This window comes from Chionomys nivalis, chromosome 8, assembly GCF_950005125.1.
Source record: "Chionomys nivalis chromosome 8, mChiNiv1.1, whole genome shotgun sequence".
NCBI classification, from domain to species: Eukaryota; Metazoa; Chordata; class Mammalia; order Rodentia; family Cricetidae; genus Chionomys; species Chionomys nivalis.
The window spans coordinates 21,253,488-21,280,994 of NC_080093.1; the positions used below are offsets into that span (position 1 = coordinate 21,253,488).

Genomic DNA, 27,507 nt, shown 5'->3' on the forward strand with positions numbered 1-27,507 from the left:
CAAAATTCAACACCTCTTTGTGATAAAAGTCCTGGAGAGGTTAGGGATGCAAGGGACAGTTTACAGCAAGCCCATAGCCAACATCAAGTAAAACAGAGCAATTCAAAGCAGTTTCACTAAAATCATGAACAAAACAAGGTTTGCCAGTCTCTCCATATCTATTCGGTATAGTACTTGAAGTTCTAGCCGGAGCATAAGGCAAATGAAGAAGATCAAGGGGACACAAGTTGCAAAGGAAGAAATCAAAGTATTGCTATTTGCAGGTGATATGATAGCATATGTAAGTGACCCCCCAAATTCCACTATATACATAGATATAGATATAACTATGAATATGTCATGTGTATGTACATATAAAATATAGAGAACATTTTAGATATGAAGATATACACACATATATTAGCCACAGAACAATGGATTTTAAACTTTACAATTTACATTTATTTATTAACTGATTTGTGAGTGTGTGTGTGTGTGTGCGCACATATGAACGTCATGGCATGTATGGAGGTCAGAGGACAATTTGCAGGAGTTCTTTCCTTCCACCTTGTGGGTTCCAGGGTCTGAACTCTGTCATAAGGTTTGGTGGCAAGTGTCTTAACTCACTGAGCCAGCTCACTGGATCCACAAACATTTTTTTGACTTTGGAGACCTTTGTGCAAATAAATGGCCAACATGTGAAGCACACAGAAGACTGGCCGGTACGCTTGCCAGGGTACAGAGCCTTCTAGCTGCGGCTTTGTCATCTCAGTACAAGCAGCTGAGCGCCCCTGACAGAGTCCCGTGCTGAAGCCACTACACTAAGAGCACATTTCCATTTCATTATAAAGATTCCTTAGAATTCGGAGAGTAAAACACACATTCTATGAAAAACTGTGTCATAGTCTATAGCATGAATACTGGACTAATCTGGAGAACAAAGGAACCTCACTGCTGCTGGCTGGGGTTGTGCGAGCACAATGTAATCACAGTTTCCAAACTCGCATCCACCAGCATAGAACCACACGCTTCCATTCCCTGGGCCTAACCTGGCTCTTTTCTGACCTCTGGGAGGAGTTGAGAAAAGAGACACTGGAGGAGGAAGCTGCGGGCAGTGTAACAGAGACAGGCATGTAAATGACCGAGAGCTGGCTGGTCAGGTCAAAGGATGTGCTTTTCCCACTCCAGGAAGCCCACTGGTTCCCAGAGTGTTCCCATGAATTTCAGCCTGCAGGAAAGTGCCTCCAGTCTGTGCAGCTTTTTCTCTAGTTGGTTGCCATAGGGATGGGTTGATTGTCTAACAAATTGCAAAGCAAAACAAAACAAACAACATTTTGGGATTAACTCTGCAAGAAGGTTGCATTTCTACTATGCTTTCCCACCGCAATATATGGATTTATTTAGCATTTAGTGAAATGATTGGATAGCTTTCCCATGGGAAAATTTAATTTTAGTAGGAGTGGATCTGACTAAGATCTAAAAGCTGTGAGTCTCAAACAAATGCTTTCTTTTTCCTTTGCCTACTATGAAGGGTAAGTCTAGACAGAGGGAAAAACAAACAAACAAACAAACAAACAAACAAACAAACAAACGGCAGGAAGAAGCAAAGAAAAGATCCCCCGTGTGTATAGCCTGTTCCCCCACACGTGACAGCGGTTCGGATTTCACAGCACAGATTACAAGCTCTCCAAAGGAGTCTGGGGGTGAGTTTTTGTGACTTGGGGGCTACATGATAAGAAAGCCTCATGACGGCCACACGCCATCAGCACCCTCTCTCCGTACCTGGCTGTAGAGCTCCACAGAGGACTCTCCCTTGAGCTGATGGCCTGTGAGGTAGGTGTTGTGTGAAGATTCAATGTAATAGTACGAGAGGGGTAGCTGCAGCTCTTTCTTGCTCTCCTGTGATTCGTCATTTCTTGAGGCGAAATTGTCTTTATCCATCAGAAACCTGGATGAGACACATTGTCTGAAGGCTGCGCAAGGGCAGTCTGTGCCCTTAAATGCTGCGCAAAGGGGATCTGAAGAGTTACCTTGCAAACCCTTCAAACGACATTAGGCCCTGATGACACATGCTGACGCTAGGCTCGAATTTCTGCAAGGGATTGAAATAAAGGCATGTTTTAGGTAAAGAAAACTAAGAAGGGGGAAATAACACCACATCATTTTTTTTTTTTTTTAAAAAAAAGCTGTTCTGTTTTCATTAGGAAACATCTAAACCAAATATTTGAACTAATTTAGTTATGTAGTGGTAAGATGTAGTTTTTAGTCCAAAAGAAAATATTTATTATATGGGAGTTTATTATACCAAGCATATTTATTTAAGAGAAAAAAGGGAGCAAGAGAAAAGAATAAGGCTGATTTGTTCTAAACCACTGTGTATTAATGAGGTGAAGATGAGGATAATAATGGCAGCTATGTACCAGCAGTGGGGGGGAGGAAGAGCTGATTCTTTTGGCGCACCCCCTACCAAACATGCGCTCAACTGAGCCACAGTGCACCCCCAGTTTTAGCATCTTTAGCGGTTAAATCTAAAGGTTACCCAGCTACTCCATGGATTCCCAACCAGAAGACTAACCTCATTCTGCTGTGTATGACCCTGCCACAGTAAAGTTTCACTCCCTATAGATGCCACCTGCTAAACTGCTACCTTCTCTTGCCTAGGCTCCGGGGGCAGTTTCCACCGCTCACCAGTCCCCATCCTTCATCAGCACAGTTTATTCCCAAGTGGGCTCACAGTGACCTCTTGGAGCATAAATCATGCACCCTCCTGCTTAAACTTTCCCCAAGCTTCCCGTTTCACACGGACAACCTCCATCCGTTCTGTGGTCTAAAAGCCCTAGATGAGCTGGTCTTTGGATACCTGCCCGAAATCACATCTGCCAGTCCTGCCGGTCTCTGACTAAACTAGTTTTTTTTTTTTTTTTTGATGCTCTTCATAAGTCCCCAGTTCGCTCCTACCCCAGGGTTTGAGCTGGGTGCTTATGTTTCTCTGAGAACCCTCTTCCCTCAGAACTTCAAAGGACTTAACTCACTCAGAGCTCAGCCCAAATGCCCTCTCCAGCTTAGCCTTCCTGCTATCCCTACCCTGCTCAATTTGAAAAAAATAAAAACAAACTTTTTTTTTTAAATATTTATTTATTATGTATACAATATTCTGTCTGTGTATATGCCTGCTGGCCAGAAGAGAGCACCAGACCCCATTACAGATGGTTATGAGCCACCATGTGGTTGCTGGGAATTGAACTCAGGACCTTTGGAAGAGCAGGCAATGCTCTTAACCTCTGAGCCATCTCTCCAGCCCCAAATAAAAACAAACTTATTCTTGAAATTACGTATTTCTTATTGTTTACCTTATAGACCAGAATGTAAGATGCACAGAAGAATGAACATTTATCCAGTACTGTCTTCCCAGCTCTTGCACACAGATTGCAGTGGGAGCTAAAAATTAGGTGTGAAGTGACAGGCTGAAAATATAGACTGTTGCCTGTGTTAGAACAGCAAGAAGGACTAGGGCACAAATTCTTTGTAATTGTCATTGCATCAGAGATGCCCTAGGACCCATGTTAATTATATGATAAAGAAGAATACCTATGGATCGAAAGAAACTCTATTTGGACCCCAGATCAGAAAGAAGGCTTTGGGAACAAGTGTAAACAGAAGAAAACGCTTAGCATCAAATGAGATCAGTCAGAGACGTGCCCTACACATGGTACCTGGATGATGCTGAGAATTTCGTCGTACGTGCAGTGTTCTCCTTGGCAATTCACCAGGAAATCATTGAGCTGGAGTATGCCAACCCCGAATATGCCCAGGGATGTGCTCTCAATCCCAGTGCCGTTGGTCACAATGCTGGCAGCTGCAATGGCATCGGATATCTGCCTCTGGTTGTCGGAAAGCTGCTGTTTACTCTTAATGAACAGCCCCAAGTCTGAGACGTTTCTGGTCAGCAAATCTGAAACACAGCCACCCGCAGCAATTGATTATCCAGAGGCCCTTTGACAGAGTTCACCTGGAGATAACGACATTACAGAGCCAATGCCCTGGTGAAGCCCTAATCTGTTAAATAAGGTGCCAGAGTCAGTGTGTGCTGCTGGCTTCCCAAAACCAGCAAAACAAAAACGAATCAATGGATAAATAAAAGAACCCAGGGGCTAGAAAGATGCTTAGCTTGGAAGTCACTATGTAGACCAGGCTGGCCTCAGACTCACAGAGATCCACCTGCTTCTGCCTCTTGAGTGCTGGGATTAAAGTTGTGCACTATGACATCTAGCCCAAATTCAGATTAAAAAAAAAAGATTTAAAACTATGTGCACGTGTGTTTGTGGGCGGGTATGTACATGTGAGGGCAGGGGCCCTTGGAGGCTAGGGTGTCAGAGCCCTTAGGCCTAGAGCTACATGAACCATGTGATATGGGTACTGGATACTGAGCTTGGGTTCTCTGGAAGGTCAGCAATATTTTTTTAACTCTACAACATCTTTCCGGCCAGGTTTTGGTTTTGTTTTGAGAATAACTGCTTTTTTTTTTTTTTTTTTTTTTTGTAGAGACCAAAGAAACACACTCATAAAGCTTTTCTGTATTTTCTAAATTTGTAATTATGAACATCTATATGTAGATTTTGCATCAATATCATTTTAAAATTTATTTTGGTAATAGAAACTCTTGAACAATAAGTATAATATGTAGAAGAACAAAAAAAATAAAATTAATTTTGGCGAATGGTCAAAGAGTTAAATTCTATGTAAAGAGTATGTTTAGTTCAACAAGAAGCCACCACTGTCATTTTACATTTTAACCAGAAGTGTTCTAAGTGTCTCATTGCTCCCCATTTGGAGAAACTTGGCAGGGCTGGTTATTTCAATTTTAGCCATTTGGGAAGACAATGTGGCAATTTCTTTCAAAGCGATACAGAGGCTTACCATAGAATCTAGCACTTCTAGGTACTTAACCAAAAGATTATAAAACATACCTACATGCATACAAATGTTGATAACAGCATATCTACACAATGGAATATTGTTCAATTTAAAAACAAATTAGCCATTGACTTGAAAAAAGAGAGAGCAATGTAAATGCACATTGCCCAGTGGAAAAAAAAAGTTACCCTAAAAGACCACATGCTGTTGGATTCCAGGGGTATGTTATATCCTGGCAAAAGCACAGTTATGGAATAGTAAGAAAACTGGTGACAGCCAGGGGCTTTCAGGGGAGGAGGAGAAGCTGAAAAGGTCGGACAGAGATTGTCAGGGCGGCAAAGCTGTTCTGCCTACTACTGCCGTGTATACATGTCACTGTCCGTAGAACCCACGGAGTGTACAACTCTTAAAAAAAACCACAGATTCCAGCCACAGTATGGATTGATAGTGACCGGATTGTAATGACTGAATTTTACTAGTGCAGGGCATCACAAACAGGGAAAGTTTGTGTGCCCAGATATCCACACAGGTGTGCAGGGGGCCAGTGTATGGGAAGGCTATGATTTCTTCCCATTTTCCACACACCTATAAGGGGTCTATATGATAAAAAGTGATGATTTAAAAGACGTAATTACTTGAGGTTAGTTGGTAGGTATGCATGTTTTGCAAGCTCTACAATAGTTAATAAAGACAATATAAATTTATAAGTAATTATGAAGTAAGTACACGAAAAAGGGTAGTGTGTGTGTATGTATGCGTATAAGCACACTCATGTGTGTGCACTCTTTAGTGGTTATAGTTCTGTCAAGAATTTAGGAGAAAAATGATAGGCTTAAAAATTTATGGGTGACTATATGGTATAAGTAGGATAAAGGGGGAATTTTGGTTTACAAAGAAGGAAAAACATCCTTGATGTTCAGACAGGAGTGCTATGTTGAGGTGACCAAAGACTCCCTTTGACAAAGGACACACAATCACTCCTTGGGCCTGAGTAAGCACTTACCTATGGGTAGCATAGATACTGGTGTTTCTCAGTTAAGACCCAGTCCAAACTTTATAGACATTTGGAAATGGTTGGGAAAGGAAGCAAGGTTGTCAGAATGACCAGAAAGAAGGCATTCTTTGTTAAACACCCCAGTTTCAACTAAGTGCCAAAAGAATCATGTGACAATGGATTTCTTACAGTTCCTGCCTACCCCTTACTGTCAAATGACCTTGGAAACAACTCTCAGTCTTTCAAAGAACTCCAGGTAATGGCAAACCGTGAGTAACAGGCTGAACGTGTGTGTCACTGAATCTTCCACCTTGGTTTTTGAAGAGAAAGCTCCCAAAGGGAAGTCCTAAATTGTTAGACCAACCTAGGTCAGGCTGAAGGTCATTGGTGTTTTCTTCAATGGTCAGGTTGGTGTACAGGGGGGCTGACTCAGAGGCAGACCGATTGCAGGGCACAGAGTAGATGTCAAAAATGTCCTTCAGGTCCTTGCGGCTCCTTACGCTGAAAGGAGAAGAGAGAACATCTCCCATTTAGAGCTGTCATCTCGGTGTGGGCTGGAGAAAGAGTGAGAAGGAAGCCCGCGTCCTACCTGAATGATTTGAACAGCTCGACGAATTCAATGAAGCTCATGTTACTGTCTGAAACCATAAAGCTCTGGAAACCCTTCATCCCGCCTTTGATCCGCCCATGCCAGCTGCTGCTGCTCCAAGCACTGCGGAGAAACATGGCTGTCACTGGAAAGTGCATACTCCGAGTCATTCTGCCTCCACAGTCTCTGACGGCAATCTGAACAAGAAGGGAAATGATACTATATCCCAGACTCCTTTTATTTCCCTTAATCAACATCATCTCACAGGTAATAAAGATGTACCGGTAACGGTGTTCCTCGTTTACTCAGTTGGGACAAAACAGTGGGGCTAATATTCAAGCACAAATCGATAAATCGGGGGGAATCTCCCAAATTCAGTGTGTCTAGGGAAAAGTCATGTTAAAAAAAAAAGGATCCCCAAATTCCTCGTTCGTAATTTGTGGGAAATCGTTCATGTTCTTCTCTGTATTCTAAACTATGCAAACACATCCAGGAGGCAAGTTTTGAAATGCGCCAGTGTCTTTCTTTTTCCTTTTTTAACCAGTTCTTCAATGAAAACAGGGAAAAGCTTTTAATATTAATGGAAAATGTGAGTCAGAAAAATATTAAGAATGGAAAGAAGCCAACCCCGCCTCGGAGCCCCTCTGCACCTTCTTCCAAGGCTGCATCCATTCACCATAAAAATATCATCGCTCTCAGGCAAATATGCAGTCTGGCCATTTTACCACACTCTTTATTTTCTGTGTGGATTACTCAAAGTAGTAGAAGAAATGTTTTGATGATGGTTTTAAGTCAAATCAATTAACGTAATATCTCTTTCTCTTTTTTATTTTTTGTGAGGAAGGCTTAGATTTGGGGGAGTGCAGGGGAATATTTTAAGTGTTAATTTGTAAGAAAATACAAAAGCACCGAGCAGTGAGTCTACTTTTAATTCTGCTCCCAGTGTTCATGCACTGAAAATATTGAGAGTTAGGATCTGCCGGTCACCTCTCTGGGTGGGAGAGCACCACAAACGGAAGGATTTCCAGCTGGGTGCGGGCAGCTTAGGGTACAAGTTCAGGAAGACATGAATAGTTCTTTATCATTGAAACACACTGCAATTAATTACATGAGTGAGTTTCCTGTCTTCCTCTTTTCCAGTTCCACCCTCAGCTATGGGGCTGTCTCTCTGTCTCAAGGGGCTCAGTCTCTCTTTGTCCTTAAACACAATTTAGGCTGGTGTTACTTCTACTTCCTTCCTTCCTTCCATCCTAAAATTGTAAGTACAGACTGGCCCTGCACCCTGGGACTGAGCCTTTCACTTTAGACCTGGTATGTGAGCTAGTTTCTCCTCCAAAAGACTTCCCTTTATCACTCTTCTCTGCCTTTCTCTGCTCACAAGTGACTTAAATAAAAGGCAAATACACTATTTTATATATTTTATGTATTTAGGTTCCAGCATGGGCTGAAAGTATAAAGGATAAACTATTTTCAGTTTTACTATAAATCTGAATTTATAGAACAGTTTCAAGAGCAATAAAGAGGGCCGTCCAGCCTTTGGCCCATCTTTACTAACTGTGGGACTGAAGGCACAAAGGCTAAAGATAAAGATTGTCACTCAGAGTGTGAGGGAACTCGTCCCTTTAGAAGAGAATTTACCGTGGAGTTCTTACCAATAGCATGACTCATGAGAGCAATTAGGACGTGTCTGCGTCTGTGCACATGTGCACAGTGTGTGCTGAAACGAACGCTTCCAAAGCCAATGTCTGTCTGCTGAGCCTTTGTGGCACAGGGAGCAGGACCTGCTTTCCATTGGTTCTGCCTGGATCTTCCGCATTTCCTTAGCTGCTCTGTATGGAGTGGCATCTCGGCTCTCTTTCGTCCCTTTTCATCTTATTATTACTCCTGGTTCTAAGATGTAGATTTTGTTTGTTTGTTTTTGAGACGGGGTCTCACTGTGCAGCTCAGGCAGGCCTGGTACTAACTATGCAGGCCAGCCTAGCCTCCAATTCACAGAGGTCATCCTACCTCTCAACAGCTAAGATTAAAAGACAAGCGCTGTCATGATCAGCAAAGGCAGAGGTTTTTTAAAAGTCTCTGGTCCTTATACCATCATTTGCAACAAACCCAGCTTTGGGTTTAGGTAAAGATATCTAACCCATTGCAATACTTGCACTTATTTCTCCAGGCAAGCATAACTTCTACCGCAAGTCAAAAAGCGTGACTTGTGTTTCACTATCAGCAAGGTCCGGCGGCGGACACTCACTTCATTGTTCCCTTGAATGGGACTACCCGATAGAGTGTGCTGCAGTGACATCCATGTTCTTTAGCTTCAGGGGTCAGCTCAGGAGCCTTTAGCCACCTGGGGTGCAATTAAGATGTGATCCAGGAACGGATTGTCCAATTTAATTTCATTTTGAATAATTGAAGCTTGATGTTAAAGGCCTCTAGGTGATCAGTGGCTAGCCAACTAGATGGAGCTGACCTAGAGAATCACTGCTTGGCTTTTTATTACTTCCTCGGACCTCGGAAGAACTGCTCTCTCCAACAGTGAGTAGGGACGATAGCAGTATGAGAAACTATGATGACAGAATCAGGAAAGTCAGAATCATTTTCAATTAGGGTTTTTTTTTTTTTTCAGTTTAACTATGAGTTAGAACTAGAGATGGGCACAGCTGGGGTGACATGGGGATTCCCCGTTTCATCATGGTAAGGCCCCACCTGGACGGACTCTTGTTTGAAGAAGACAGCACAGGGGAGGAGACTGGCCTGATGGGAGATGACATCCCGGTAGCCGAGTTGGGGGATCCAGCCGTGGTCAAAGAGTGAGCTCTTCTAGAATGGAGGGGGTTGGGAGGGTTAGTGATGACATTGGCTTCTGCAGGGATGAAGAAAAAAAAAGAGGTGATGACTTAGCGCCCACTTTCCACACAACTGAGTTTTATATAAGAAACATCTGAATACTTTGATGGATGGGCTAATCTGGTGGGTTCTCAGCTGGCTACAAGTTAACCTGGGAGCTTAAAAAACTACACAGATGCCCAAGGCCTCGGCAAAGACTATAGAAATGACTCGATCATGGGCGTGGTTGTGACATCCAGGCATATTTATTTAGATTTCTGCCTCCTCCCCTCCACTGCCTCCCATTTCCCTCCCCCTCCCCCGATCAAGTCCCCTTCCCTCGTCAGCCCAAAGAGCAATCAGGATTCCCTGCCCTGTGGGAAGTCCAAGGACCCCCCCCACACACACCTCCATCCAGGTCTAGTAAGGTGAGCATCCAAACTGCCTAGGCTTCCACAAAGCCAGTACGTGCAGTATCCAGGCATATTTTTAAAAGCACTAATACCCAGTCAGTTGTACCCTGGATAACTAATATTATCTACCAGTAATGGCAAGTTAAGGAGGATTTTCCTTCAAGTAGAGTGTGCTTGTAGAAATGCCTCTCAGGTTTTACATCTCATCAAGACAAGTAATTCTCAGGATGAAGGAGTCCCAGCAGGGGCTTAAGAGGTGGCTCAGAAATTAGGAGCACTTGCAGGTCTTACAGGGGACTCAAGTTCCATTTCTAGCACCCAACATCAGGCATTTCATAACGGCCTGTAACTCCAGCTCCAGGGGATCTGGTGCCTTCTTCTGGCCTCTGGAGAGGCCGTGTGTGCACACACAAAAAGTTTTTAAAGAGATGTAAAAAAAGGAATTCCCATAATATCAAATAAAAATCACAGCAAAAAGCCAAATCTGTTTGTTTTTTTTTTTTTTCCCATAAAAGTAAAACGAAAAGGTTCAGATGTGAGCACAGTGCATTACCCAACTCTTCTTGCTCGTTCACGTCCTGGGGGTCAGAACCGCTCCGGCTTCGACACTCCCTGTACATCTTGGCCTTGCGGGTCACCATCTCGTCGTCAGTTGCCTCTCCACTCTCTCCCTGGGAATAGAAACCTTACCATGGCTGCTGGACTATATCGCTCTCCCACAAGGCTTTGTTTAGTTCAGGTGGGTTTCTGTTTTCTGACCTAGGTCCTTCAATCTTGTCTCACCTAGTGAGACCAGAAAAGAACTACGCTAAGGCTCTCCAGGTGACCTCAAGTCATTTTATCCAGTGTGCTCTTCAGTGTGAAACAGTGTCCCCCAAGAAAAGGAGGCTAACCCCCCCCCCCCCACACACACTCCTGGAATCTCTGGGAACAGACACAATAAGAAGCAATGAAGTTCTGTGAATCTTCATGAGCAAAGCACAGGACTGTTTTAGATAGCTATGAAAGAAATACATTATGTCATAACGAAAATATAGCCAACAATATACAGTGCTACTATGTTTTTGACATTGTGGATCTTCAGAATGTGATCTCTCTGATTTTATTGGGGGGTGATTTTATTTGGAGACAAATGTCTTACTCTGTAGCCTGAACTTACTGCAATCCTCCTGCCCCAGCCTCGCTACGTTGGGATTACATGAGTGAGCCACCATGCCTGCTCCTGTTTTCTTTTCCAGTCCCTCTTTACCCACCACAGAAATGGTGCCCTAGCCTTTCACACACTTCTGTATGTGAGCAGAATAAGCAAAGCCTTTTAGCCTCTCTGCTGCTTCCCCTGTGGCCGATGCTTTCCTTTGTGTTGTGTTTGGAAACCTCCCGGGCACATTTCAAGACCCACCGTGTGCCAGCCACTCTGAGGTCCTTCCTTACTGCCTGCCTCTCCCTTGTGGTTCTCACTTCTCTACTGATATAGCTCTTTGCAGGTGACTTAACAATGACTCACATTTACCATGCACTGGGTTTGAGCCAATGCAGACTTTTAAGGTCCTTGGTTTTTCCTTGGAGCCTTCTCCTTGCCTGATTTCTGACACTGACCCTGGCACCTGTGGGGTACATGGTAAGTTCTTGTAACCATTGTTTCGTGATTTTTCTTGTCCACAACTCAAATAACCTCACGTGGCTTATGACAGTGTAGACCCCACGGTAGTCCTAGAAGGCCAGGTATGGTTAATAAACAAAGTTACTCTACCCTCATGAGCATCTTCTTCTTTTTCTTGGTGGTGCTTATGCCCAGGGTGTTGTTTCTCTGCATGCTGGGCTTCTCAGCATTCTTTGCTGACATCCCAGGGCTGGGGTTTCTAGCGTTCCATCGTCTGCCACCAAACAACTCCACAGCATGAGCCAAGGTTGGGCCTTCATACCGACCATCCTCCTACAAAGAACCATACGCTGAACACACAAGCGAGCAGCACAGGTAGTAAATATTAATGGTTCCAGTTGATTCCCAGAGGTGAATAAGCTCAGGCATTTACAGAAAGAAGCATGATCTGGCCACCTATGTGCACCTCTGTTTGGACTCTGGGGACTTTCTGTTGGTGGGCTGATTGTTTCCCCAGTTGTCCTGATCACATCCCAGGTCAATAATATACTTTAGCCCAAGAGCTTTAGGAAAACAAAGAACCAAACCAAACACTTCCTATCCTAGTCTCTGAACTAGTCTTTGGGAACTAGTACTGTGGGAAAATTCATTAAGACTGCACATTAGGGGCTGGTGGCAGAGTTCAGTTGGTAGAGTGCTTGTCTAGAATGTACTTCAGAAATCGTTAAGACTCTGCAAAGTATAATTCTTAGGAAACTGTCTAGCATCTATGAGGCTCTGGGTCAACCTTTGGTATTCCCCTCAAAATTATTTACATTTATTATTTCCTGTAACCTTTATTTTTATCTATCTATCTATCTATCTATCTATCTATCTATCTATCTATCTATCTATCTACCACCCTACCTACCTATGTATCTATTTTTAATGTGTGTGCACTGTAACCTTTTAAAGGCAACCATCCTTTACACTTCCAAGAAGGTATTTGTAAATATATTTAAAAATGATTTTTGTGTGTGTGCGTTTGTGCACATGTGTGCCATTGACCCACAGGCCAGAAGAGGATCTGGATCTGGAATGGCAGGCAGCTGTGAGTCTCCTAATATGGATTCTAGGTTCTGTACTTGGGCCTTCTGCAAGGGCAGCAAGTGCCCTAAACATTGGATGATCCTTCCTGTCCCTTAAAATAGATTTTGATTCACTGAAAATACTATGCAGATAATAAAGATTTTTGTGTACATTTGTTTCTTTACCCTAATGGTTGATGGTTATCTGCTTTTATGACTTACTCTGCAAACTCCACCTTGTACATCCTGTTATGGTCTCAGGGTAGAGAATAATAAATACTTGATGCAGAAATCTTTAGGTGACTACCTGTAATGTGACTTACACCTCCGACCTTTATATCTATTTCTTCCTTCTTTAACTTCTACTTTATCAATTTCCAGTTGATACTGATGGATCTGTCAATTAAAGTGGAATATACTCTCTTAACCAGTGATTGATGCATGAGGCAAATAAATCCATCAGAATCTTCCTCCCTGAAGTTTTAAAAACAGAGTCCTGCTATTGTGCAGGGCAACTTCCAACTCATGATGATTTCACCCCAGTCTCCCGAATAGGTGAGGCTACAGACACATGCCACAGTACTCAGGAATAGAATCACTGGGTCTGAGAAAATGAACATGGACAACCATCATCCCACCTGACACAGGCCTCCTGAAGACAGTACGAGCAAACCTTTTCATCCGTAAGTCCCTGTGGCCAGGCCTTTTGTCACAGCAGTGAGAAAAATAGCCAACGCAGGGACCGCATGAGCAGCTGAGTTCAACAAATTCCTCAAAAATTTTTTCAAACCCCTGGTGGCCTGTGACCTTCCTAAGGAGGCCCCTTAGCGTGGGGCATAAACATCATACTAATTAATTAAAAATCCCTTGGGTTATACTTTCGGAAGAAGCTAGGGAAGCCAGCTTGCATAAATTAGTTATCAAAGCCTTCTCTTTAGCTTTCCTCATCCTCCCAAGGGTTGGGATGATAGGCGTGGGCCTGCATGTCTGACTCACAGAGCTTTCAGCTAAACCTTCAGTTGGTGAATGCCTGGATCAATTGGCTTCTTTTGCAGACGTGAGAACTGCAATGACCACAGTCATTGCTTTCATATAAAATAATAACTGACATGCATATTCATTTATTCGTTGTCTTTACACGCTATGCGCTCAGAAAAGTCTTGGAGACAAATTATGCACAAGTCCAGTTCATTTTCAGTTTTCAGTCAGGGAAACTGTGGCCCTGGGAGGTTAAAGAAAGCTGCCCAAGTTTTCACGGAGTAAGCGACAGGTCTGAAAACCCAGTAGTTTTAACACCAACTGTGTGCTCCCGAGGGTTGCATTACTCGAGGGAGAGGGCTGGACGCATCCCTTACCTGATAGAGGCTGACATACTGTTTCCGAAGCCACTGCTGTCTTTGGTCAGGGAACCGCCTGATCTTTCTCACAGCTGTTGTGAGCTCCAGCAGTCCACTGAAAAGCATCTTAGCTGTGTGCTTGGGTGCCACAAAGTGCAAGAGTCTATTGTCGGTGGTCTGGAGCCCATAGAGCAGGGTCACTCCAGCCTCGGAGAGAAGCAGGCTGCTCAGTTTGTTCTGAACACACACAGTATGTATATCAATGCCTGGGTGTCCCATGTACACCGCCTTCACCGAAAACAGATCCAGGATTCCCTCGGCCAGGCCACTCAGCCCAGCACTGCCTAGTGATGGGAACTTGCCAGGCTCAGACATATTGCTAAGCATACCAAGCTTGGGTCTGGCACCGGCTGGGGAGGTGGTGGGAGGCTTCACCCAGGTTAAGGTACTATTGTCAGGCTGTAACTGGAGAAAGCAGCGGGCAGAGAGATGTGTGTCCTGGTCATAGTGGATAACAGTGGCCCCCTGCAATAGGAACTGGTGCACATCAGCTTGGATGGACAGCACATACCACGGGATGAGCTCTGTCCCATGGTCGAAGGCCTTCTGGGACTCATCTGACCCATGAGGGTCGCATTCCTTGGACTTCTCAAAGATATCATTTTCAGAATCCAGCAAATCTCCAATTATAAACCTGATGAAAACAGATAAAACGTTACTTTATAAATTGTCTTATAATCAGAAGGGGACCAACACAAAATTTTCTTCACACACAGTAGCTTCTGCTTCCGGAGTGCAGCCACCGACTGGCTGGATAATTTATTTATAACCATATTCTACAATCTTATATTTATCAAGATGCCTGACTATAGGCAGGCTTTTAATCATCTTGACAGTTTGGGGAAGCACAACGAAGTTTTTGTAGAAAGTTCTTTGACTAGGATTTGTCTGGCATTTTGCTCAAAATTAGATGAAGATCATGGGGATGGGTGAGATAAAGTATCATTATTAACACCCTTTATAAACTGCACATACTCCCAACATGGCAACCCACTGATGCCGACCTTAAACATGACTGACGTAGTGTTTCTCGTGTCCCATTCTATTAATATTATTATTAGTAGTAGTAGTAATTAAAGTTCCTTTCCATATATACTAACTGGAAGCAAGTCACTGTGTCTATATTACACTGAAGGAGAAGGGTGTTATGTCCTACCTCTTAGGGAATTGAGAAGCTACATAAATCACACTTTTGGAATCCTTTTGCAAGGGAGACCTATCTCTTCTCCCCATGCTTGCCTCCTCATCAAGTTTACACAGCAGCTCCTTACTGTATGGCCTTGGGGATATTTAGATGGTGCCTTGGGTAGGTAATAACACTCCTTCCTTGACTTGCTTTGGCCACTAGGGGCTCCCTTGGCAGTGCTTCTTTCGTAGACTCTAGTTGGTTTGCTTGGGTGATTTGTTGTTCTGCTTTTGATCATGTCCTACGTTGTAGCACTATAAGACCACAGGCTCACCCTTCCCCGCTTCAGCCCTAGATTCAGCCATTTACCCAAATGACCTTGCTTCTTTTTTACTGAAGAATGGTATTAGAGACCGGTTTATGAGTGCTAGGTGCAAAGACATAAAATTTCATGCACTCTTCTTGACGTCACCTGTTATAACAGAAAATTAAAAAGAGAGGAAATCTTGCGTGGGTAGCAGCACAGCTCTGCAGGTTCTCTCTGTGACATCGGAAGGACGCAAACGGTCATGCGCGTCTCCACCACTGCCTCATCCTCCTCTGCAGTCACCTGGCAAGGATGTGTTGATCTGCTACCTGCATTTTGTGTGATCTGGCCAAGACATCCAAACTCCAAGACTCTCTCCACTTACCTACTTGCTAAATGGCAGGAAGAAAATGGTCACATCACAAAGCAGGGGAGGGCATCAAACAAACAAATTTTTTTTTTCTCAGTAAAAGGTACTACTATGATTAAACACAGAGAGACTGGGCGTTGTTCATTTGAAATCTGTTCTACTATCTCTGTTCCAGGCTGACTGGCCAGCTGTTCCGATGGAGTGACTTTCCTCGGAGGTCACGTCTAAGTTTCTCTCTGGGGCCACTAATACATTCTTTCCGGAGTACTTGGTGGTAGATTTTTAAGTGAAAAGGCTGGGATCTGGAGGTGGTGGTGGCTGACACCAGTAATTATAACACTAAGGAGACCAAGGCAGGAGGATTGTCATGATTTTAGGCTAATCTGGGTTACACAGTAACTTCTAGGACAGTCTGAACTACAATGTAAGATCCATTTTTAAAACAAACAAACAAACAAACAAAGTTAAAAGAGATTCAGGTTGTGAGCATCGGTACTGATTAAAACATAATTTATTAGTTTAAACATAGAATTTATGATTTTAATTTAAGAAAGTTTGTCCAGTGAAAAACTACAGGTATTATGAAAAAAGTATCTAGATAGAAAAAGATGATACAGCTTTTTTTAGAGGCTGTTTTTGTTTCCCTGAGATGACATAGGCTGTGTTGTGGGGAGCTGTCTTTCTTGGCATTACTTTGTATTTTAGAATACAAAAGGAACTAATGCCAGATGGTATTCAAAAGCATTCATCCAAGGGATGATTTCCAAAATAAAACCGACAACTGTTTGTAATGAAATAAAACCGACAACTATTTGTAATGAAATAAATTCATTCCAAGCAGGAAGCTATTGACATCTTTTGTCTCTTAGATGAGAGTAGATTTTGTGCTGAGTCTGATTCTCCTGGGAGACAGTTTTCTGTGGGTATATGAGAAGGGATAAGATGGAAAATTAAGATTTATTTAGAAACCAAGCAATGTTAACCAAGATCAGAGATGTGGTCAACCACCAAAGAAACTACCTCACTCTTAGGCATGAAAGCTGAAGGAAGGTTTGTACTCGGCTTTTGAAGAGCTTCTATGGCATCCCACATGAGAAACCAGAAATCCAGAGCTGAACACTTTTCTTGGAATATTTGGTGAAAAAAAAATCTTATTTTAGGTGAAAAGGGCTGTTTGTTAACCTACTTATATATTTTCTTGGCAAGCATTCATTACTTTGTACAAATTTACAATGACTATTTGAATATGAATCACCAAGAAATAAAGCCTAAATTTTGTTTTAAAACAGGAGAAAATCACCTTTACCACATGATTTGTTACACCTGTTCCCTGTAATAAAAATCTACTGTACTTAAGTTGCTTTTTTTTTTAAAAAAAATTGTGCATTAACTATCATTTTCCCCTCAGCTATAGTCAGTTAAAAGCATGTATTTCCAAAAGAGACCTGTTCTGGCTCATCTTATGTCAAGATAGAATCATTTGGGAAGAGCCAACCTCAGTTGAAAAAACAGCCCCAACAGACTGGCCCGTGGGCAAACCGTGGTACATTTTTTGACGAATTGGGAGGGTCCAACTGTGGGTGGTGCCATCCCTGGGAAGGTAGTCCTGGGTGCTATAAGAAAGCAGAGTGAGCAAGCTATGAAGGGCGAGTCAGTAAGAAGGTTTCCTCCGTTGCCTCTGCGTTAGTTCCTGCCTTGAATTCCCTAGATAATAGACTACAAGCTCTAAGCTTTGGTTATGGTATTTTATCACAGCAATATCCCAACTAAGATGAAAACTGTTCCAAGTCCATAGAACTAGGTATGAAGAGGAGTCAAGGGTTAGCTCCTTCCCAGTTAAGTGTCTTTAATACTGCTGGGCAGAAGTTGCTGCTCAGCCTCATGCCCTGGCCTGCTCTTTATCACTAAGGCTACTGACTGCAGCTTTCTGGGCAGCACTTCTTCACTGGTACAAAGGATATACAAGCATGCTATAGATGTCAACACCATTTTGGTAGTTTCTCCATTCTATTCAATTTCTGCTGAGACTGTGTGTGTGTGTGTGTGTGTGTGCATGTGCGCACATACATAGGCTTGGATGTAGAGGTCAGAGGCTGGTACTGAGTGTCAACTGCTCCACCTTAGTCTTTGAGACACGGTCTCTCACTACACCCAGAGTTCACCAATTTATCTAGAGTGGATGGTCAGTAAGTTCTGGGAATTGTCCTGCTTCCAGTTCGACGGGTCTGGGATTACAGGCACACAATGTTGCTATTTTTGTTGTTTTACCATGGATGCTGGGGACTCTGAACTCAGCTCCTCATGCTAGCATAGCAAACACTCTATCAACTGAGTCACTGCCCCAGTCACAGACCACTCCTTTTCTGGGGTTCTGCAGGTATTCCCATGAAGTGTTCTGGCAGGAGTATCTGAGGGCTTTGAGAGGAATTCTAACACCCTGCACACTGGGTAAATTGAAGGACTGTGAGATAGGCCACTTGCTACCCTACTTTCTTCTCCCTCCTCCCTCCCTCTCTCCCTCCCTCCCTCCCTTCCTCCCTCCCTTCTTCCCTCTACCTTTTCCCTCTTTCCTCTCTCTCCTCCTTTCTTATCTTTTTTCACTGAGTTGGTCATTGCCACATGAAAAGGGGCTAAAGGTTCTTGTTTTTAAACTCAATAAAGCCCAGTTCCTTTGTCCTTTAGGATCTGCAAAACACTTGCCTATGACAAACTCTGAATGGGACATTTTCACAAGGTGCTCTGGACTGAGGTAAATAAGGAAACTGCTTATGGGTTGGTTTCAGTGCATCTATTAAATCCCACCCTCCGGGTATATTCAGGGCTTCTTTTTAGAGTAGCAATCATTTAAGGGCCAGGAAACCGCTTCCACTACTTAGGTACAAAGATCTCAAAGTGAGGATTTCAATATGTCTTCCCAAGCTGTGTGAAATAAATATTTGCATCTTTGTGGTTTTCTTCTCCCATTCTCAGGATGTCTACAACCGGATCTGGAAAATGGACAGTGGAAGAGAATGTTCTTAGACTATAGATGATTAAATGCCGAGGAAGATGACAAGGGAATACACAGAAAATTGGAAATAAAAACTTCCCAAGAAGTAACTTCCGCGTCAGATGGCTGAATAGAAGCTACCTCCCCGTGACCCTGGGAAGAGGTGTCAGGAAAAGAGAAAGACTATTACTAAGAAAAAGGAAGATCTTTGGAAATCCATGCTGAAAGGTGCAGAGGAACAGAAAGGCGACACACCGAAAAGAGGAGTGCCTTGCAGAACACAGCACCAGCGGTGGGGCTCCCTGGCACAGGGAAGCAGAAACAGAAATGTCATCTGGAAAGTGACATCACCGAGTGTCTCTGGAGAGAAGAGACTGGCAGTCCCACCCATAGACAAAGCCATGGTTCTCATGAGCCTCAGACACACTTGTAGGTCTTGCTGAGACAGTGACTTCTTTGCTGGGAAGAGTCTGCAGCTGGAGAGAGTTCAGCTAACTCAGAAAGGTCCTCCCATCCCAAGGGAGTCTGTCCTTCAAAACTTGGCTACCGGGCAGCTACAGACAAGGGAAGAACCACAAGCCAAGGAGTCAGATGTAACTGGCTCTGGCAACAAGGGTGAGAGACAACCTTGGGAGGCAGCTGTAGAGAACAGAGGGCTGAATGCAGACAGGTAGCAGAAGGTCAGAAAATGAAGTGTATAGGAAAAGATAGCATCACCCTCAGTGGCTGGCAGCAGAATTTATGAGCTGAGGACCATTTTGGATGTTAATAGCCTTGAGCCCAAGGTCATCAAGTAGATCAACCCCTGGAGCTACCCAGCTGCCATGAGGTTGCAGCAGACTCCTTGACATCCAAAGTTGCATTCCTCCAGCAGGGATGCATCAAAGCGCAAAGACAGATCCACCTGTATAAATCTCAGTGGAACGATTGTTTCTTCTACTCCTAGTGGACTTGAGAGGAACCTCTGAGCTAGAACATTAGCCAGCACATGGGGTGTGAAATGAGGACTCTTGGGGGGAAATGGGAGAACCTGCCTAGTCTACAGACGGCAAAGCTAAGTGTGGCCAGCAGAGGCCCCTGGTGTGCAAAGAAGGGAAGCTAAGGTATGAGAGGCCTGTCCTCAAAGGCTCAGTGCCTTCATTAACCAAAGGAAGTAAAACCTCCAGGAATCTGGCTCATCCTCTCCTTGTTGCATATACCCAACGTTCTCCCATTTCCAAGGTTCCAGAAATAAGTCATTCTAACCCTTCACCTTCCTCCTCTGTTTTTTGTCCCTTGTGTTTCCCTGTATTTATTTATTTTTTAAAATAATGTTTTTGTTAATTCTTTGAGACTTTCACACAGTGTACTCTGATCATATCCATTGCCCTCTCCTGAGTCCTTTCAGATTCTCCTCCACATCCCTACCTGGTGTAGGAGGTCCTTCTGTTTGTGTGTTGCTTTTATTGGTTAATGAATAAAGAAACTACCTTGGCCTAGCTGATAGGGCAGAACTTAGGTAGGCGGAGGAGACAGAACTGAATTCTGGGAGGAAGAAAGCAGAGTGAGGGAGAGAGGCCATGAAGCCGCCAGAATCAGACATGCTGAATCTTTCCTGGTAAGCCACGGCCTCATGGTGATATACAGATTAGTAAAAATGGGTTAAATCAAGATGTGAGAGTTAGCCAATAAGAGGTTAGAGATAATGAGCCAGGCAGTGATTTAATTAATACAGTTTCTGTGTGATTATTTTGGGTGTAACCTAGCCGGGTGGCCAGGACAGAACAAGGGCCTGCTCTCCATGCAACACCTACCTACCCAAATTTTTGCCACCCAAGCCCTAAACCGGCTAGTGTTGGCCAACTAGTCCTAGGTGTGGCACCTGCCCCGGAGTGTGCTTCAATATACCTGGAGCCACTCCATGAAGAAAACTGACATTTTCCCTCCCAGCAGTAATTCGATGTCCTCTGGGCCCTAGTGGAGAACCAAGCACCATAACTCCGTTAATGACTAATTGCTATACCCATAGATCAGCACATCTCTCATCCCTCATCAGAAAAGTTCTTTGATAGACAAAGTTCATTGGTAGACAACAATCAACTCAGAGAACCACAACTAGATAACGGGCAGAGAATAAGAGCTATCAGAGAGCCCAGCCCCAAATGTCTGCATTTCCTCTCTCCCCACATGGCTCAGGGATCTTTGCAGAAGAAAAGGTTCTAGGAGCCAGAGGTGCTGACCGACCTCTGATGGAGGAGTTAAAGAAACTGTCTTGGCCCATTTATAGGCCAGCCCTTAGGTGGGTGGAGCAAACAGACAGAATGCTGAAAAAAAGAAGCCGAGTGAGGAGTCGCCATGATTCTCCCACTCCAGACAGACGCCATGCTCTCTTCTCCAGAGCAGACACGATAAAGCTCTGACCCAGGATGGACGTAGGCTAAAATCTTCCCGGTAAGCACACCTTGGGGTGCTACATACATAAACAGAAATGGGCCAAGCAGTGTTTAAAAGAATAGAGTTTGTGTGTCTTTATTTTGGGGCATAAGCTAGCCAGGCAACCATGAGCCGGGCTGTGGGAAGAGGCCCACAGCTCCCTACTACAGACCTCAAGGAGACAGGGTTTTCTGGATGTTACAGGCAGAAGCACATGTGAATGCCCAGCAATCACAACAGCATGCTTCAGATCAACTCAGCTACAAACCAGACAAAATCCCAGCACAAGGAGAGGATGTGCATTCCAAATCCCCTTTAAACACTTTACTGCTATTTTACTTTATCATATTTTAAAGGGCTTTATGTTTTTATTTTATTCCCCTTTATACACTCGCACAGCTTTGCCTGTGCGTGTTATTTTCTGCAGTCGGTCGTTTTTCGGATCTCCCATATTGCCGCCCACTTCAGCTTTTCTTCTTCGTACACTTTTAGTAGTGTTTGTACACATTGGCTAAAAACAAAAACAAACAAGAAACCAAAAACCTCTCAGATTTTAATTTCTCTTCTTTTGTTCACTTATCTACTTACCTAATTTTGACAATGGGTTTTCTCAGTGTCAGGAAGTCTTTCTTCATTTTTCCTAATTTCCTGTTCTTCCCTCTTTTCCTCCATTACACTTTTTTCTACTCCTGCTCTTCCTTTCTTTGGTTTATTTGACTTTGCTTCTCCTCCATTTCCCCTTTTCCCTGTCCCATTCCCTCATTGTATTTATTTACAACTTTGATCCGAAATAAAATTTAACTTAATAACAAAACTTACAATAGTTTCCCCATTTTCTGACTTAATAGTCAAGAATGACATATCAGTTGGCTTTTCTTTCTTTTTTTTCTTTCTTTCTTTTTAAAGTGAATGTCTGTATTTTGTACTGTTTGGTGTTACGGTGACAGGCTACCATTGTTTGTCCTATCCAACATGAGCCACACTAAAGGTGCAAGCCCTCAAAAGTGAGCTGTTCAATAAGAAGATGCACACATAAATGCAGAAGCAACATTTAACCCAATGGAAATATGGATTGCAGCAGACTAACACACAGTCAGCACTCCTCCAAAGGGGTATGACGCCTTATTTACTGAACTCAGAGATGATGGACTGGGTAAAATGGTGAAGGAAGATTTCAGATCAATGCCCCCTGAGTTTAATTCCCAGAGGTACAAAGGTACAAAGAAACAGAAGAACACTGCAAAGCAGCAGGGTACAAGACTAATGTACAAAATTCAGTAGCTTTCCTTTATGTCAGTAATGAAATTATGAAGAAAGAAATCGGGAAAAACATTCCATTTACAATAGAATTACAGTTAAAAATACCTATAAGTGGAGCATAATGGTTCAGGGCTTTAATTTCAGCACTCCAGAGGCAGAGGTATCTCTGTGCATTCAAGTCAAGGCCAGCCTGGTCTACACAGTGAGTTTCAGAACATCTACATAGTGAGATCCTGTTTCAAAACAAACAAAGAACTGCCCCCCCAAACAAAACAATCAACACCTAAGAAATAAAACCTAACCAAGGAAAGGCTGCTACAATGAAAACATCAAAACTCCAAGGAAAATGAAGACTATATCAAAAGATGGGAAGGGGGCTGGAGAGATGACTCAGAAGTTAAGAGCACTGGTTGCTCTTCCAGAGGTCCTGAGTTCAATTCCCAGCAACCTCATTGTGACTTACAACCATCTGTAATGAGATCTGGTGCCCTCTTCTGGCATGTAAGCATACAATCAGGCAGAACACTGTATACACAATAAATAAATTAAAATTAAAAAAAATGGGAAGATCTCCCAAGCTTGTAGATTAGCAGAATTAATATTGTAAAAAGGGTCATATTACTGAAAGCAATCCACAGATTTAACTGTATTATATAAATCATAACAACAAGGGGGGAGGACCTTGGACTTTCCACAGGACAGGGAACCCTGACTGCTCTTCGGACTGGAGAGGGAGGGGGAGAGGAGTGGGGGGAGGGGGAGAGGAGTGGGAGGAAGGGGAGGGAAATGGGAGACTGGGAGGAGGCGGAAATTTTTTTTTTCAATAAAAAAAAAGAAAAAAAAAGATTATAAAAAGCAAAAAAAAATCATAACAACAAAACAAACATGCCACTGACATATAAATATATAGAATATAATAGAGGAACCAGAAATAAATCTACACAGTGAGTGCCACCCAATCTTTGACAAAGATATCAAAAACATACACTGAAGAAGAGACCACTTCTTCTACAAATGGTGCTGGGAAAAATTATACCTAGTGAAGAACTCGATCCCTGAATCTCACTCAACACAAAAATCAATTCGAAATAGAGCAAAGGCCTTAATTTAAGAGCAAAAACTTTAAAATGGCTAGAGGAAAACATGGGTAAAATGTTTCAGGATATAGGCATAGGTAAGAACTTTTTAAAATAAGACTCAAAATAATCACACAGTTTTTCCTATCCTTATTTTCATTTTTTTCCTAATAACCTTAATTATTTTTATTCATGTAAATACGCACAAATCTTTGTGGAGGCAGATACACACCTAACTATTTATGTGGCGCATTGGTAGATAGGTCTGGCATAGATCATTTCAATGACTGGGAGGTACTTCCTATAGAGATGTCCTTCTTTGTGGATGACATTGTTTCCATGTAAAAATTTCTATTGATGTCAGCAATCTGCTACTGAGAACATATTAAAGCATTTTCTAGTTTCAGACACAGCAAAACAACAGAAGAACTAATAGAAAATATATATGTGAGATAATTGAACATTCCAGCCAAGACATTACGACAGAGGTGATAATAATAAATCGTTGAGCACAACTCCTTCAAGATGGAGAGAGCTAGAAAATGATGTGTGGAAGAAAGCCCAAGGGCCTTGGAGAAAGCTGGAGTTAGTCTTACTCCCTTAAACTAAAGTAACAGCAGAGACTCAGATAAATGCCGCTCACTTCTACATTGGCAACAGATCCCAAGGATCTAGCATAACTCTAAATAAGTCATTACTGCCACCCTTCTCAGTATAAGAGCTCACCACAATATACACGTGCAGGTTAAGGACTAAGGCAGCTATGATGAGTAACTGAGATTGACTACATGTAAAAACTTGAATAGCAAAGCCAGTAGACCTAAAGGTTTGGGGTGCTCTGAAAGTATTCCTCCCCTTGAGCCAGGCTCTGCTATGTGTAAAACGCAAGAAAAACCAACGGGTGCCCAACAGAGTCCTCGTCTTTCATTTCATTGTGGGTGACCATATTTGGCTAGACTGTAGAGTGTGTAATAAGCAGCAAATGAAACAACTAGACAATGGTAAAGTATCAGATCCCCGGTCCCCGGTATGTGGGGCGACTAAAATATCCCCTGGCACAGTGTTACTCAAAATGAGATGTTACAACCCCAGTTCCCACATAGGCCGTTGAAGGTACTGATTTCTGAGTATCCAATACCTATCACACTAGATATTTTATTTTACAATATTTTCTAAAAGATTTATTTATTATATGTACAACATTCTGTCTCCATGTATGACTGCATGCCAGAAGAGAGCACCAGATCTCATTATAGAGGCCATGAGTTACCATGTGGTTGCTGGGAATTGAACTCAGGACCTCTGGAAGAACAGAATATCTCCAGTCCTAGTTAAAAAATTTTTAATATCCACCCAAGCACCCTACCCAGGATTTAATAGGACCCACCATTACGAAAACTATGAAGTAAATACAAGATTGAGGTTCCAATCCTGAAATCCAATTAGTAATGTTTTAGAAATGACAAGATAACCATCTTTTTAAAGGGATAATATGTAGCCCACGAATACATACATTTCTAAAATTTTTATTATCAGTTAAAAAACAAAACTAATACTCATGGAAAAAGTAAAATATACATAATTTTAGAGCAAAGGAGAAACACGGGAAAGGCTAATTCAGACTCTGAATTGGTAAGGTTTGTAGAGGATCCTTGGTTAGGCATGAAAGGGACAATGTTTCCATTGGGTTTTTACGTGAGACTCCATGGAGCAGGGAAAAACTAGTCAATGGGAAAGAAAAGAAAGGCGCCCAACCCGCATACGCATTGACGCGGGAACTTACTGCCATCGGGTTCTGTCCTTCAAGGAGTTCTTCCTGGAGCCAGTCCCTTCGCTGGAGCTGTCCTCCTCCTCCATCTCCAAGCTTCGACTACAGCTCCGGATGATCTGAAAGATGCTGTTGACCGTGGACTCCTTTTCTGAATTCTTCAAGCCATTCTGCCCCACTCGCTGTAAGAAGTTGTCTTGTCCACTATAATCAGCTACAAACTACAGGAGGAAAGTTCAAGAGTGCACTGTTGCAACCTAAAAGGTCTGATTTTAGGCTAGGAGACTTAATTGTAATAGCGGTAAATAATGACTTCTGTGCTTGCTTTACTACAAGAGACTCCAAGACAAGCTTTTGTTTCCTGTGTTTTCATCCCACCATCTGAAATCCCAAAACTTGCCCTTTTCCTGCTGCGACAATCTCAGTACCTCTAGGAATCTAAACTGCACTTTGAATTTATAACACAAAAGGCAACATTATCTCATGGCTCCCTCGGGACAAGGTTAGCCACTTCACAGGGAAGGGCAGCTATTTTATTCTCGTAATGGGAATTGAGGAGAGAACCACGATTAAAGAGCACCAGGACACGGAACAAGGTGAAGTGACCCGGCTCAAGACAAACACTTAAGAAGCTGCCTTTTAGGCTTTCTTGTCCATGTGTGCTACAGGAAGACAGTAGCTTCTTGGTGGGTTTTTTTTTTGTTTTTGTTTTTATTCTTTTTTAATTAAAATTTCCACCTGGTCCCCGTTTTCCATTTCCCTCCCCTCCTCCCAAATATTGCCCCCTCCCCCCACTCCCCTCCCCCTATCCCCACTCCTCTTCTCCTCCCCCCACACCATTCCCCCTCCCTCTCGATACTGAAGAGCAGTCCAAATTCTCTGCCCTGCGGGAAGACGAAGGTCTTCTATCTACGTCCAGGAAGGTGAGCGTCTAAACAGGCTAAGCTCCCACAAAGCCAGTTCATGTATTAGGATCGAAACCTAGTGCCATTGTCCTTGGCTTCTCATCAGCCTTCATTGTCCGCCATGCTCAGAGAGTCCAGTTTCAACCCATGCTTATTCAGTCCCAGACCAGCTGGCCTTGGTGGGTTTTAAGCTACTGGTGTGGCTTCATCTTGACCAGGAAGCTTCCAGAATCAGAGGGAAGACCCACTACCCAGGCAAGAGATGCAGTGCCCCTTCTTCACCACACAGCGGAGGAGAGCGGAGGGTGGGAGGTTTCCTAAAGCTTTCTCATCATTTACTGGGCATTTAATACCAACTGCTAAAACAAAGGAAATATTAGCCAGTGGGTATCACTTGTGCCTGTTTGTGGACCTCAGGTCTTCCTGGACCAAGTGATACCTCTGTTCTCAGGGGACATGAAATAGGCTGAAGTTTTATGAGTCTTCACACTTCAAGTAAGAAGGAACATGCTTTTGTACGCGTGCTCGTGTGTGTGTCCGTCCACTAAAGAGACTGTGAATGACCCTGGATTTGGCCTTGAGCTTTCCAAATGCATAAAGCCTCAACCACCTCCCTAACACATTTTAAAAAGACTTTTATTTCACTTTTAAACAGAGGGAGGTTTCCTTATTTCTTTGAGCCTCTCTATGCCTTTGAGTTTCTCAATTTCTTGATCAAAGCTTACACTGTCCTCTCCACTTTGGCAGGAGTTAAGAGCAGAAGCCACGGGCCTAGGGAAGTGGGTCAGAGCCTATGTGTCTGGTTGAGGCACCCATGCTATTGGCATCTTCTTACATGCATGAAGAGAAGGCAACAATGGTTTTCCCCAGTACTCTACCCACTGATTTGGAAATTATTCTCATTTGATTTTATTCTCTGAATCCAGACAGTTTTACCCTATAGCAAAAACTTACCAACTTTTAAATTAAAACAACAAAATTCCAATGACATTTTCCCCTTTGTGTTCAACGGTGTCATATTAAATCTGAAGTAACAATATTGAGTTCCAAGCAGCTGGTGTTGCTTTCTGCAGAACTTTCAAGGACCTCCTCTGCCCAGGAACAACACACCAAGGATTACTCTAGTCTCAGGAAGTGATTCTCTGCACTAAGGACCAGGGGGGCATCTCGGGGGGTTGCCCACTTGGAGACACTTACCTCCAGAGCTTCTTCTTGGGAGCTGTACCGTGGGCAGAGCTTCAGGAGGCTGGAGGCGCCATCAAGCACTTCACAGAGCTCCTTCAGGAACACCCCACAGAAGGGAACCACCTTACAGCCGGGGATGTGCAGAGCACGGGTCACCACCTTCTTGTACTCCAGGGAAGACTCATGCTGAGCCATGGCATCCTTCAGGCTCCTCATGGTCTCAATGTCAGACTGATCCATGAACTGCCACATCTTTAGAACTTTCCTTGACCTATTGCAAGTAAATGATATATCTTTTTAAGCCCGAAGGGGTGACAATGTAGCTTACAGTATGTA

General features: G+C 43.2%; 1 protein-coding gene across 3 annotated transcripts in view; it reads right to left on the reverse strand.

Annotated features, from left to right (window-relative positions):
* The window catches only part of Plce1 (phospholipase C epsilon 1), a 269,128-nt gene that overhangs the window by 46,052 nt on the left and 195,569 nt on the right, over positions 1–27,507 (reverse strand). For all 3 annotated transcript variants that reach the window (XM_057778052.1, XM_057778051.1, XM_057778050.1), the window contains exons 6-16: positions 27,184–27,442; positions 25,097–25,302; positions 13,732–14,407; positions 11,460–11,642; positions 10,263–10,380; positions 9,225–9,333; positions 6,477–6,599; positions 6,252–6,388; positions 3,693–3,931; positions 2,010–2,071; positions 1,762–1,927 (exon numbers count right to left, since the gene is read on the reverse strand). In XM_057778052.1, the coding sequence (XP_057634035.1) occupies positions 1,762–1,927; positions 2,010–2,071; positions 3,693–3,931; positions 6,252–6,388; positions 6,477–6,599; positions 9,225–9,333; positions 10,263–10,380; positions 11,460–11,642; positions 13,732–14,407; positions 25,097–25,302; positions 27,184–27,442 (2,278 nt within the window). The remainder of the gene's footprint in view (positions 1–1,761; positions 1,928–2,009; positions 2,072–3,692; positions 3,932–6,251; positions 6,389–6,476; positions 6,600–9,224; positions 9,334–10,262; positions 10,381–11,459; positions 11,643–13,731; positions 14,408–25,096; positions 25,303–27,183; positions 27,443–27,507) is intronic.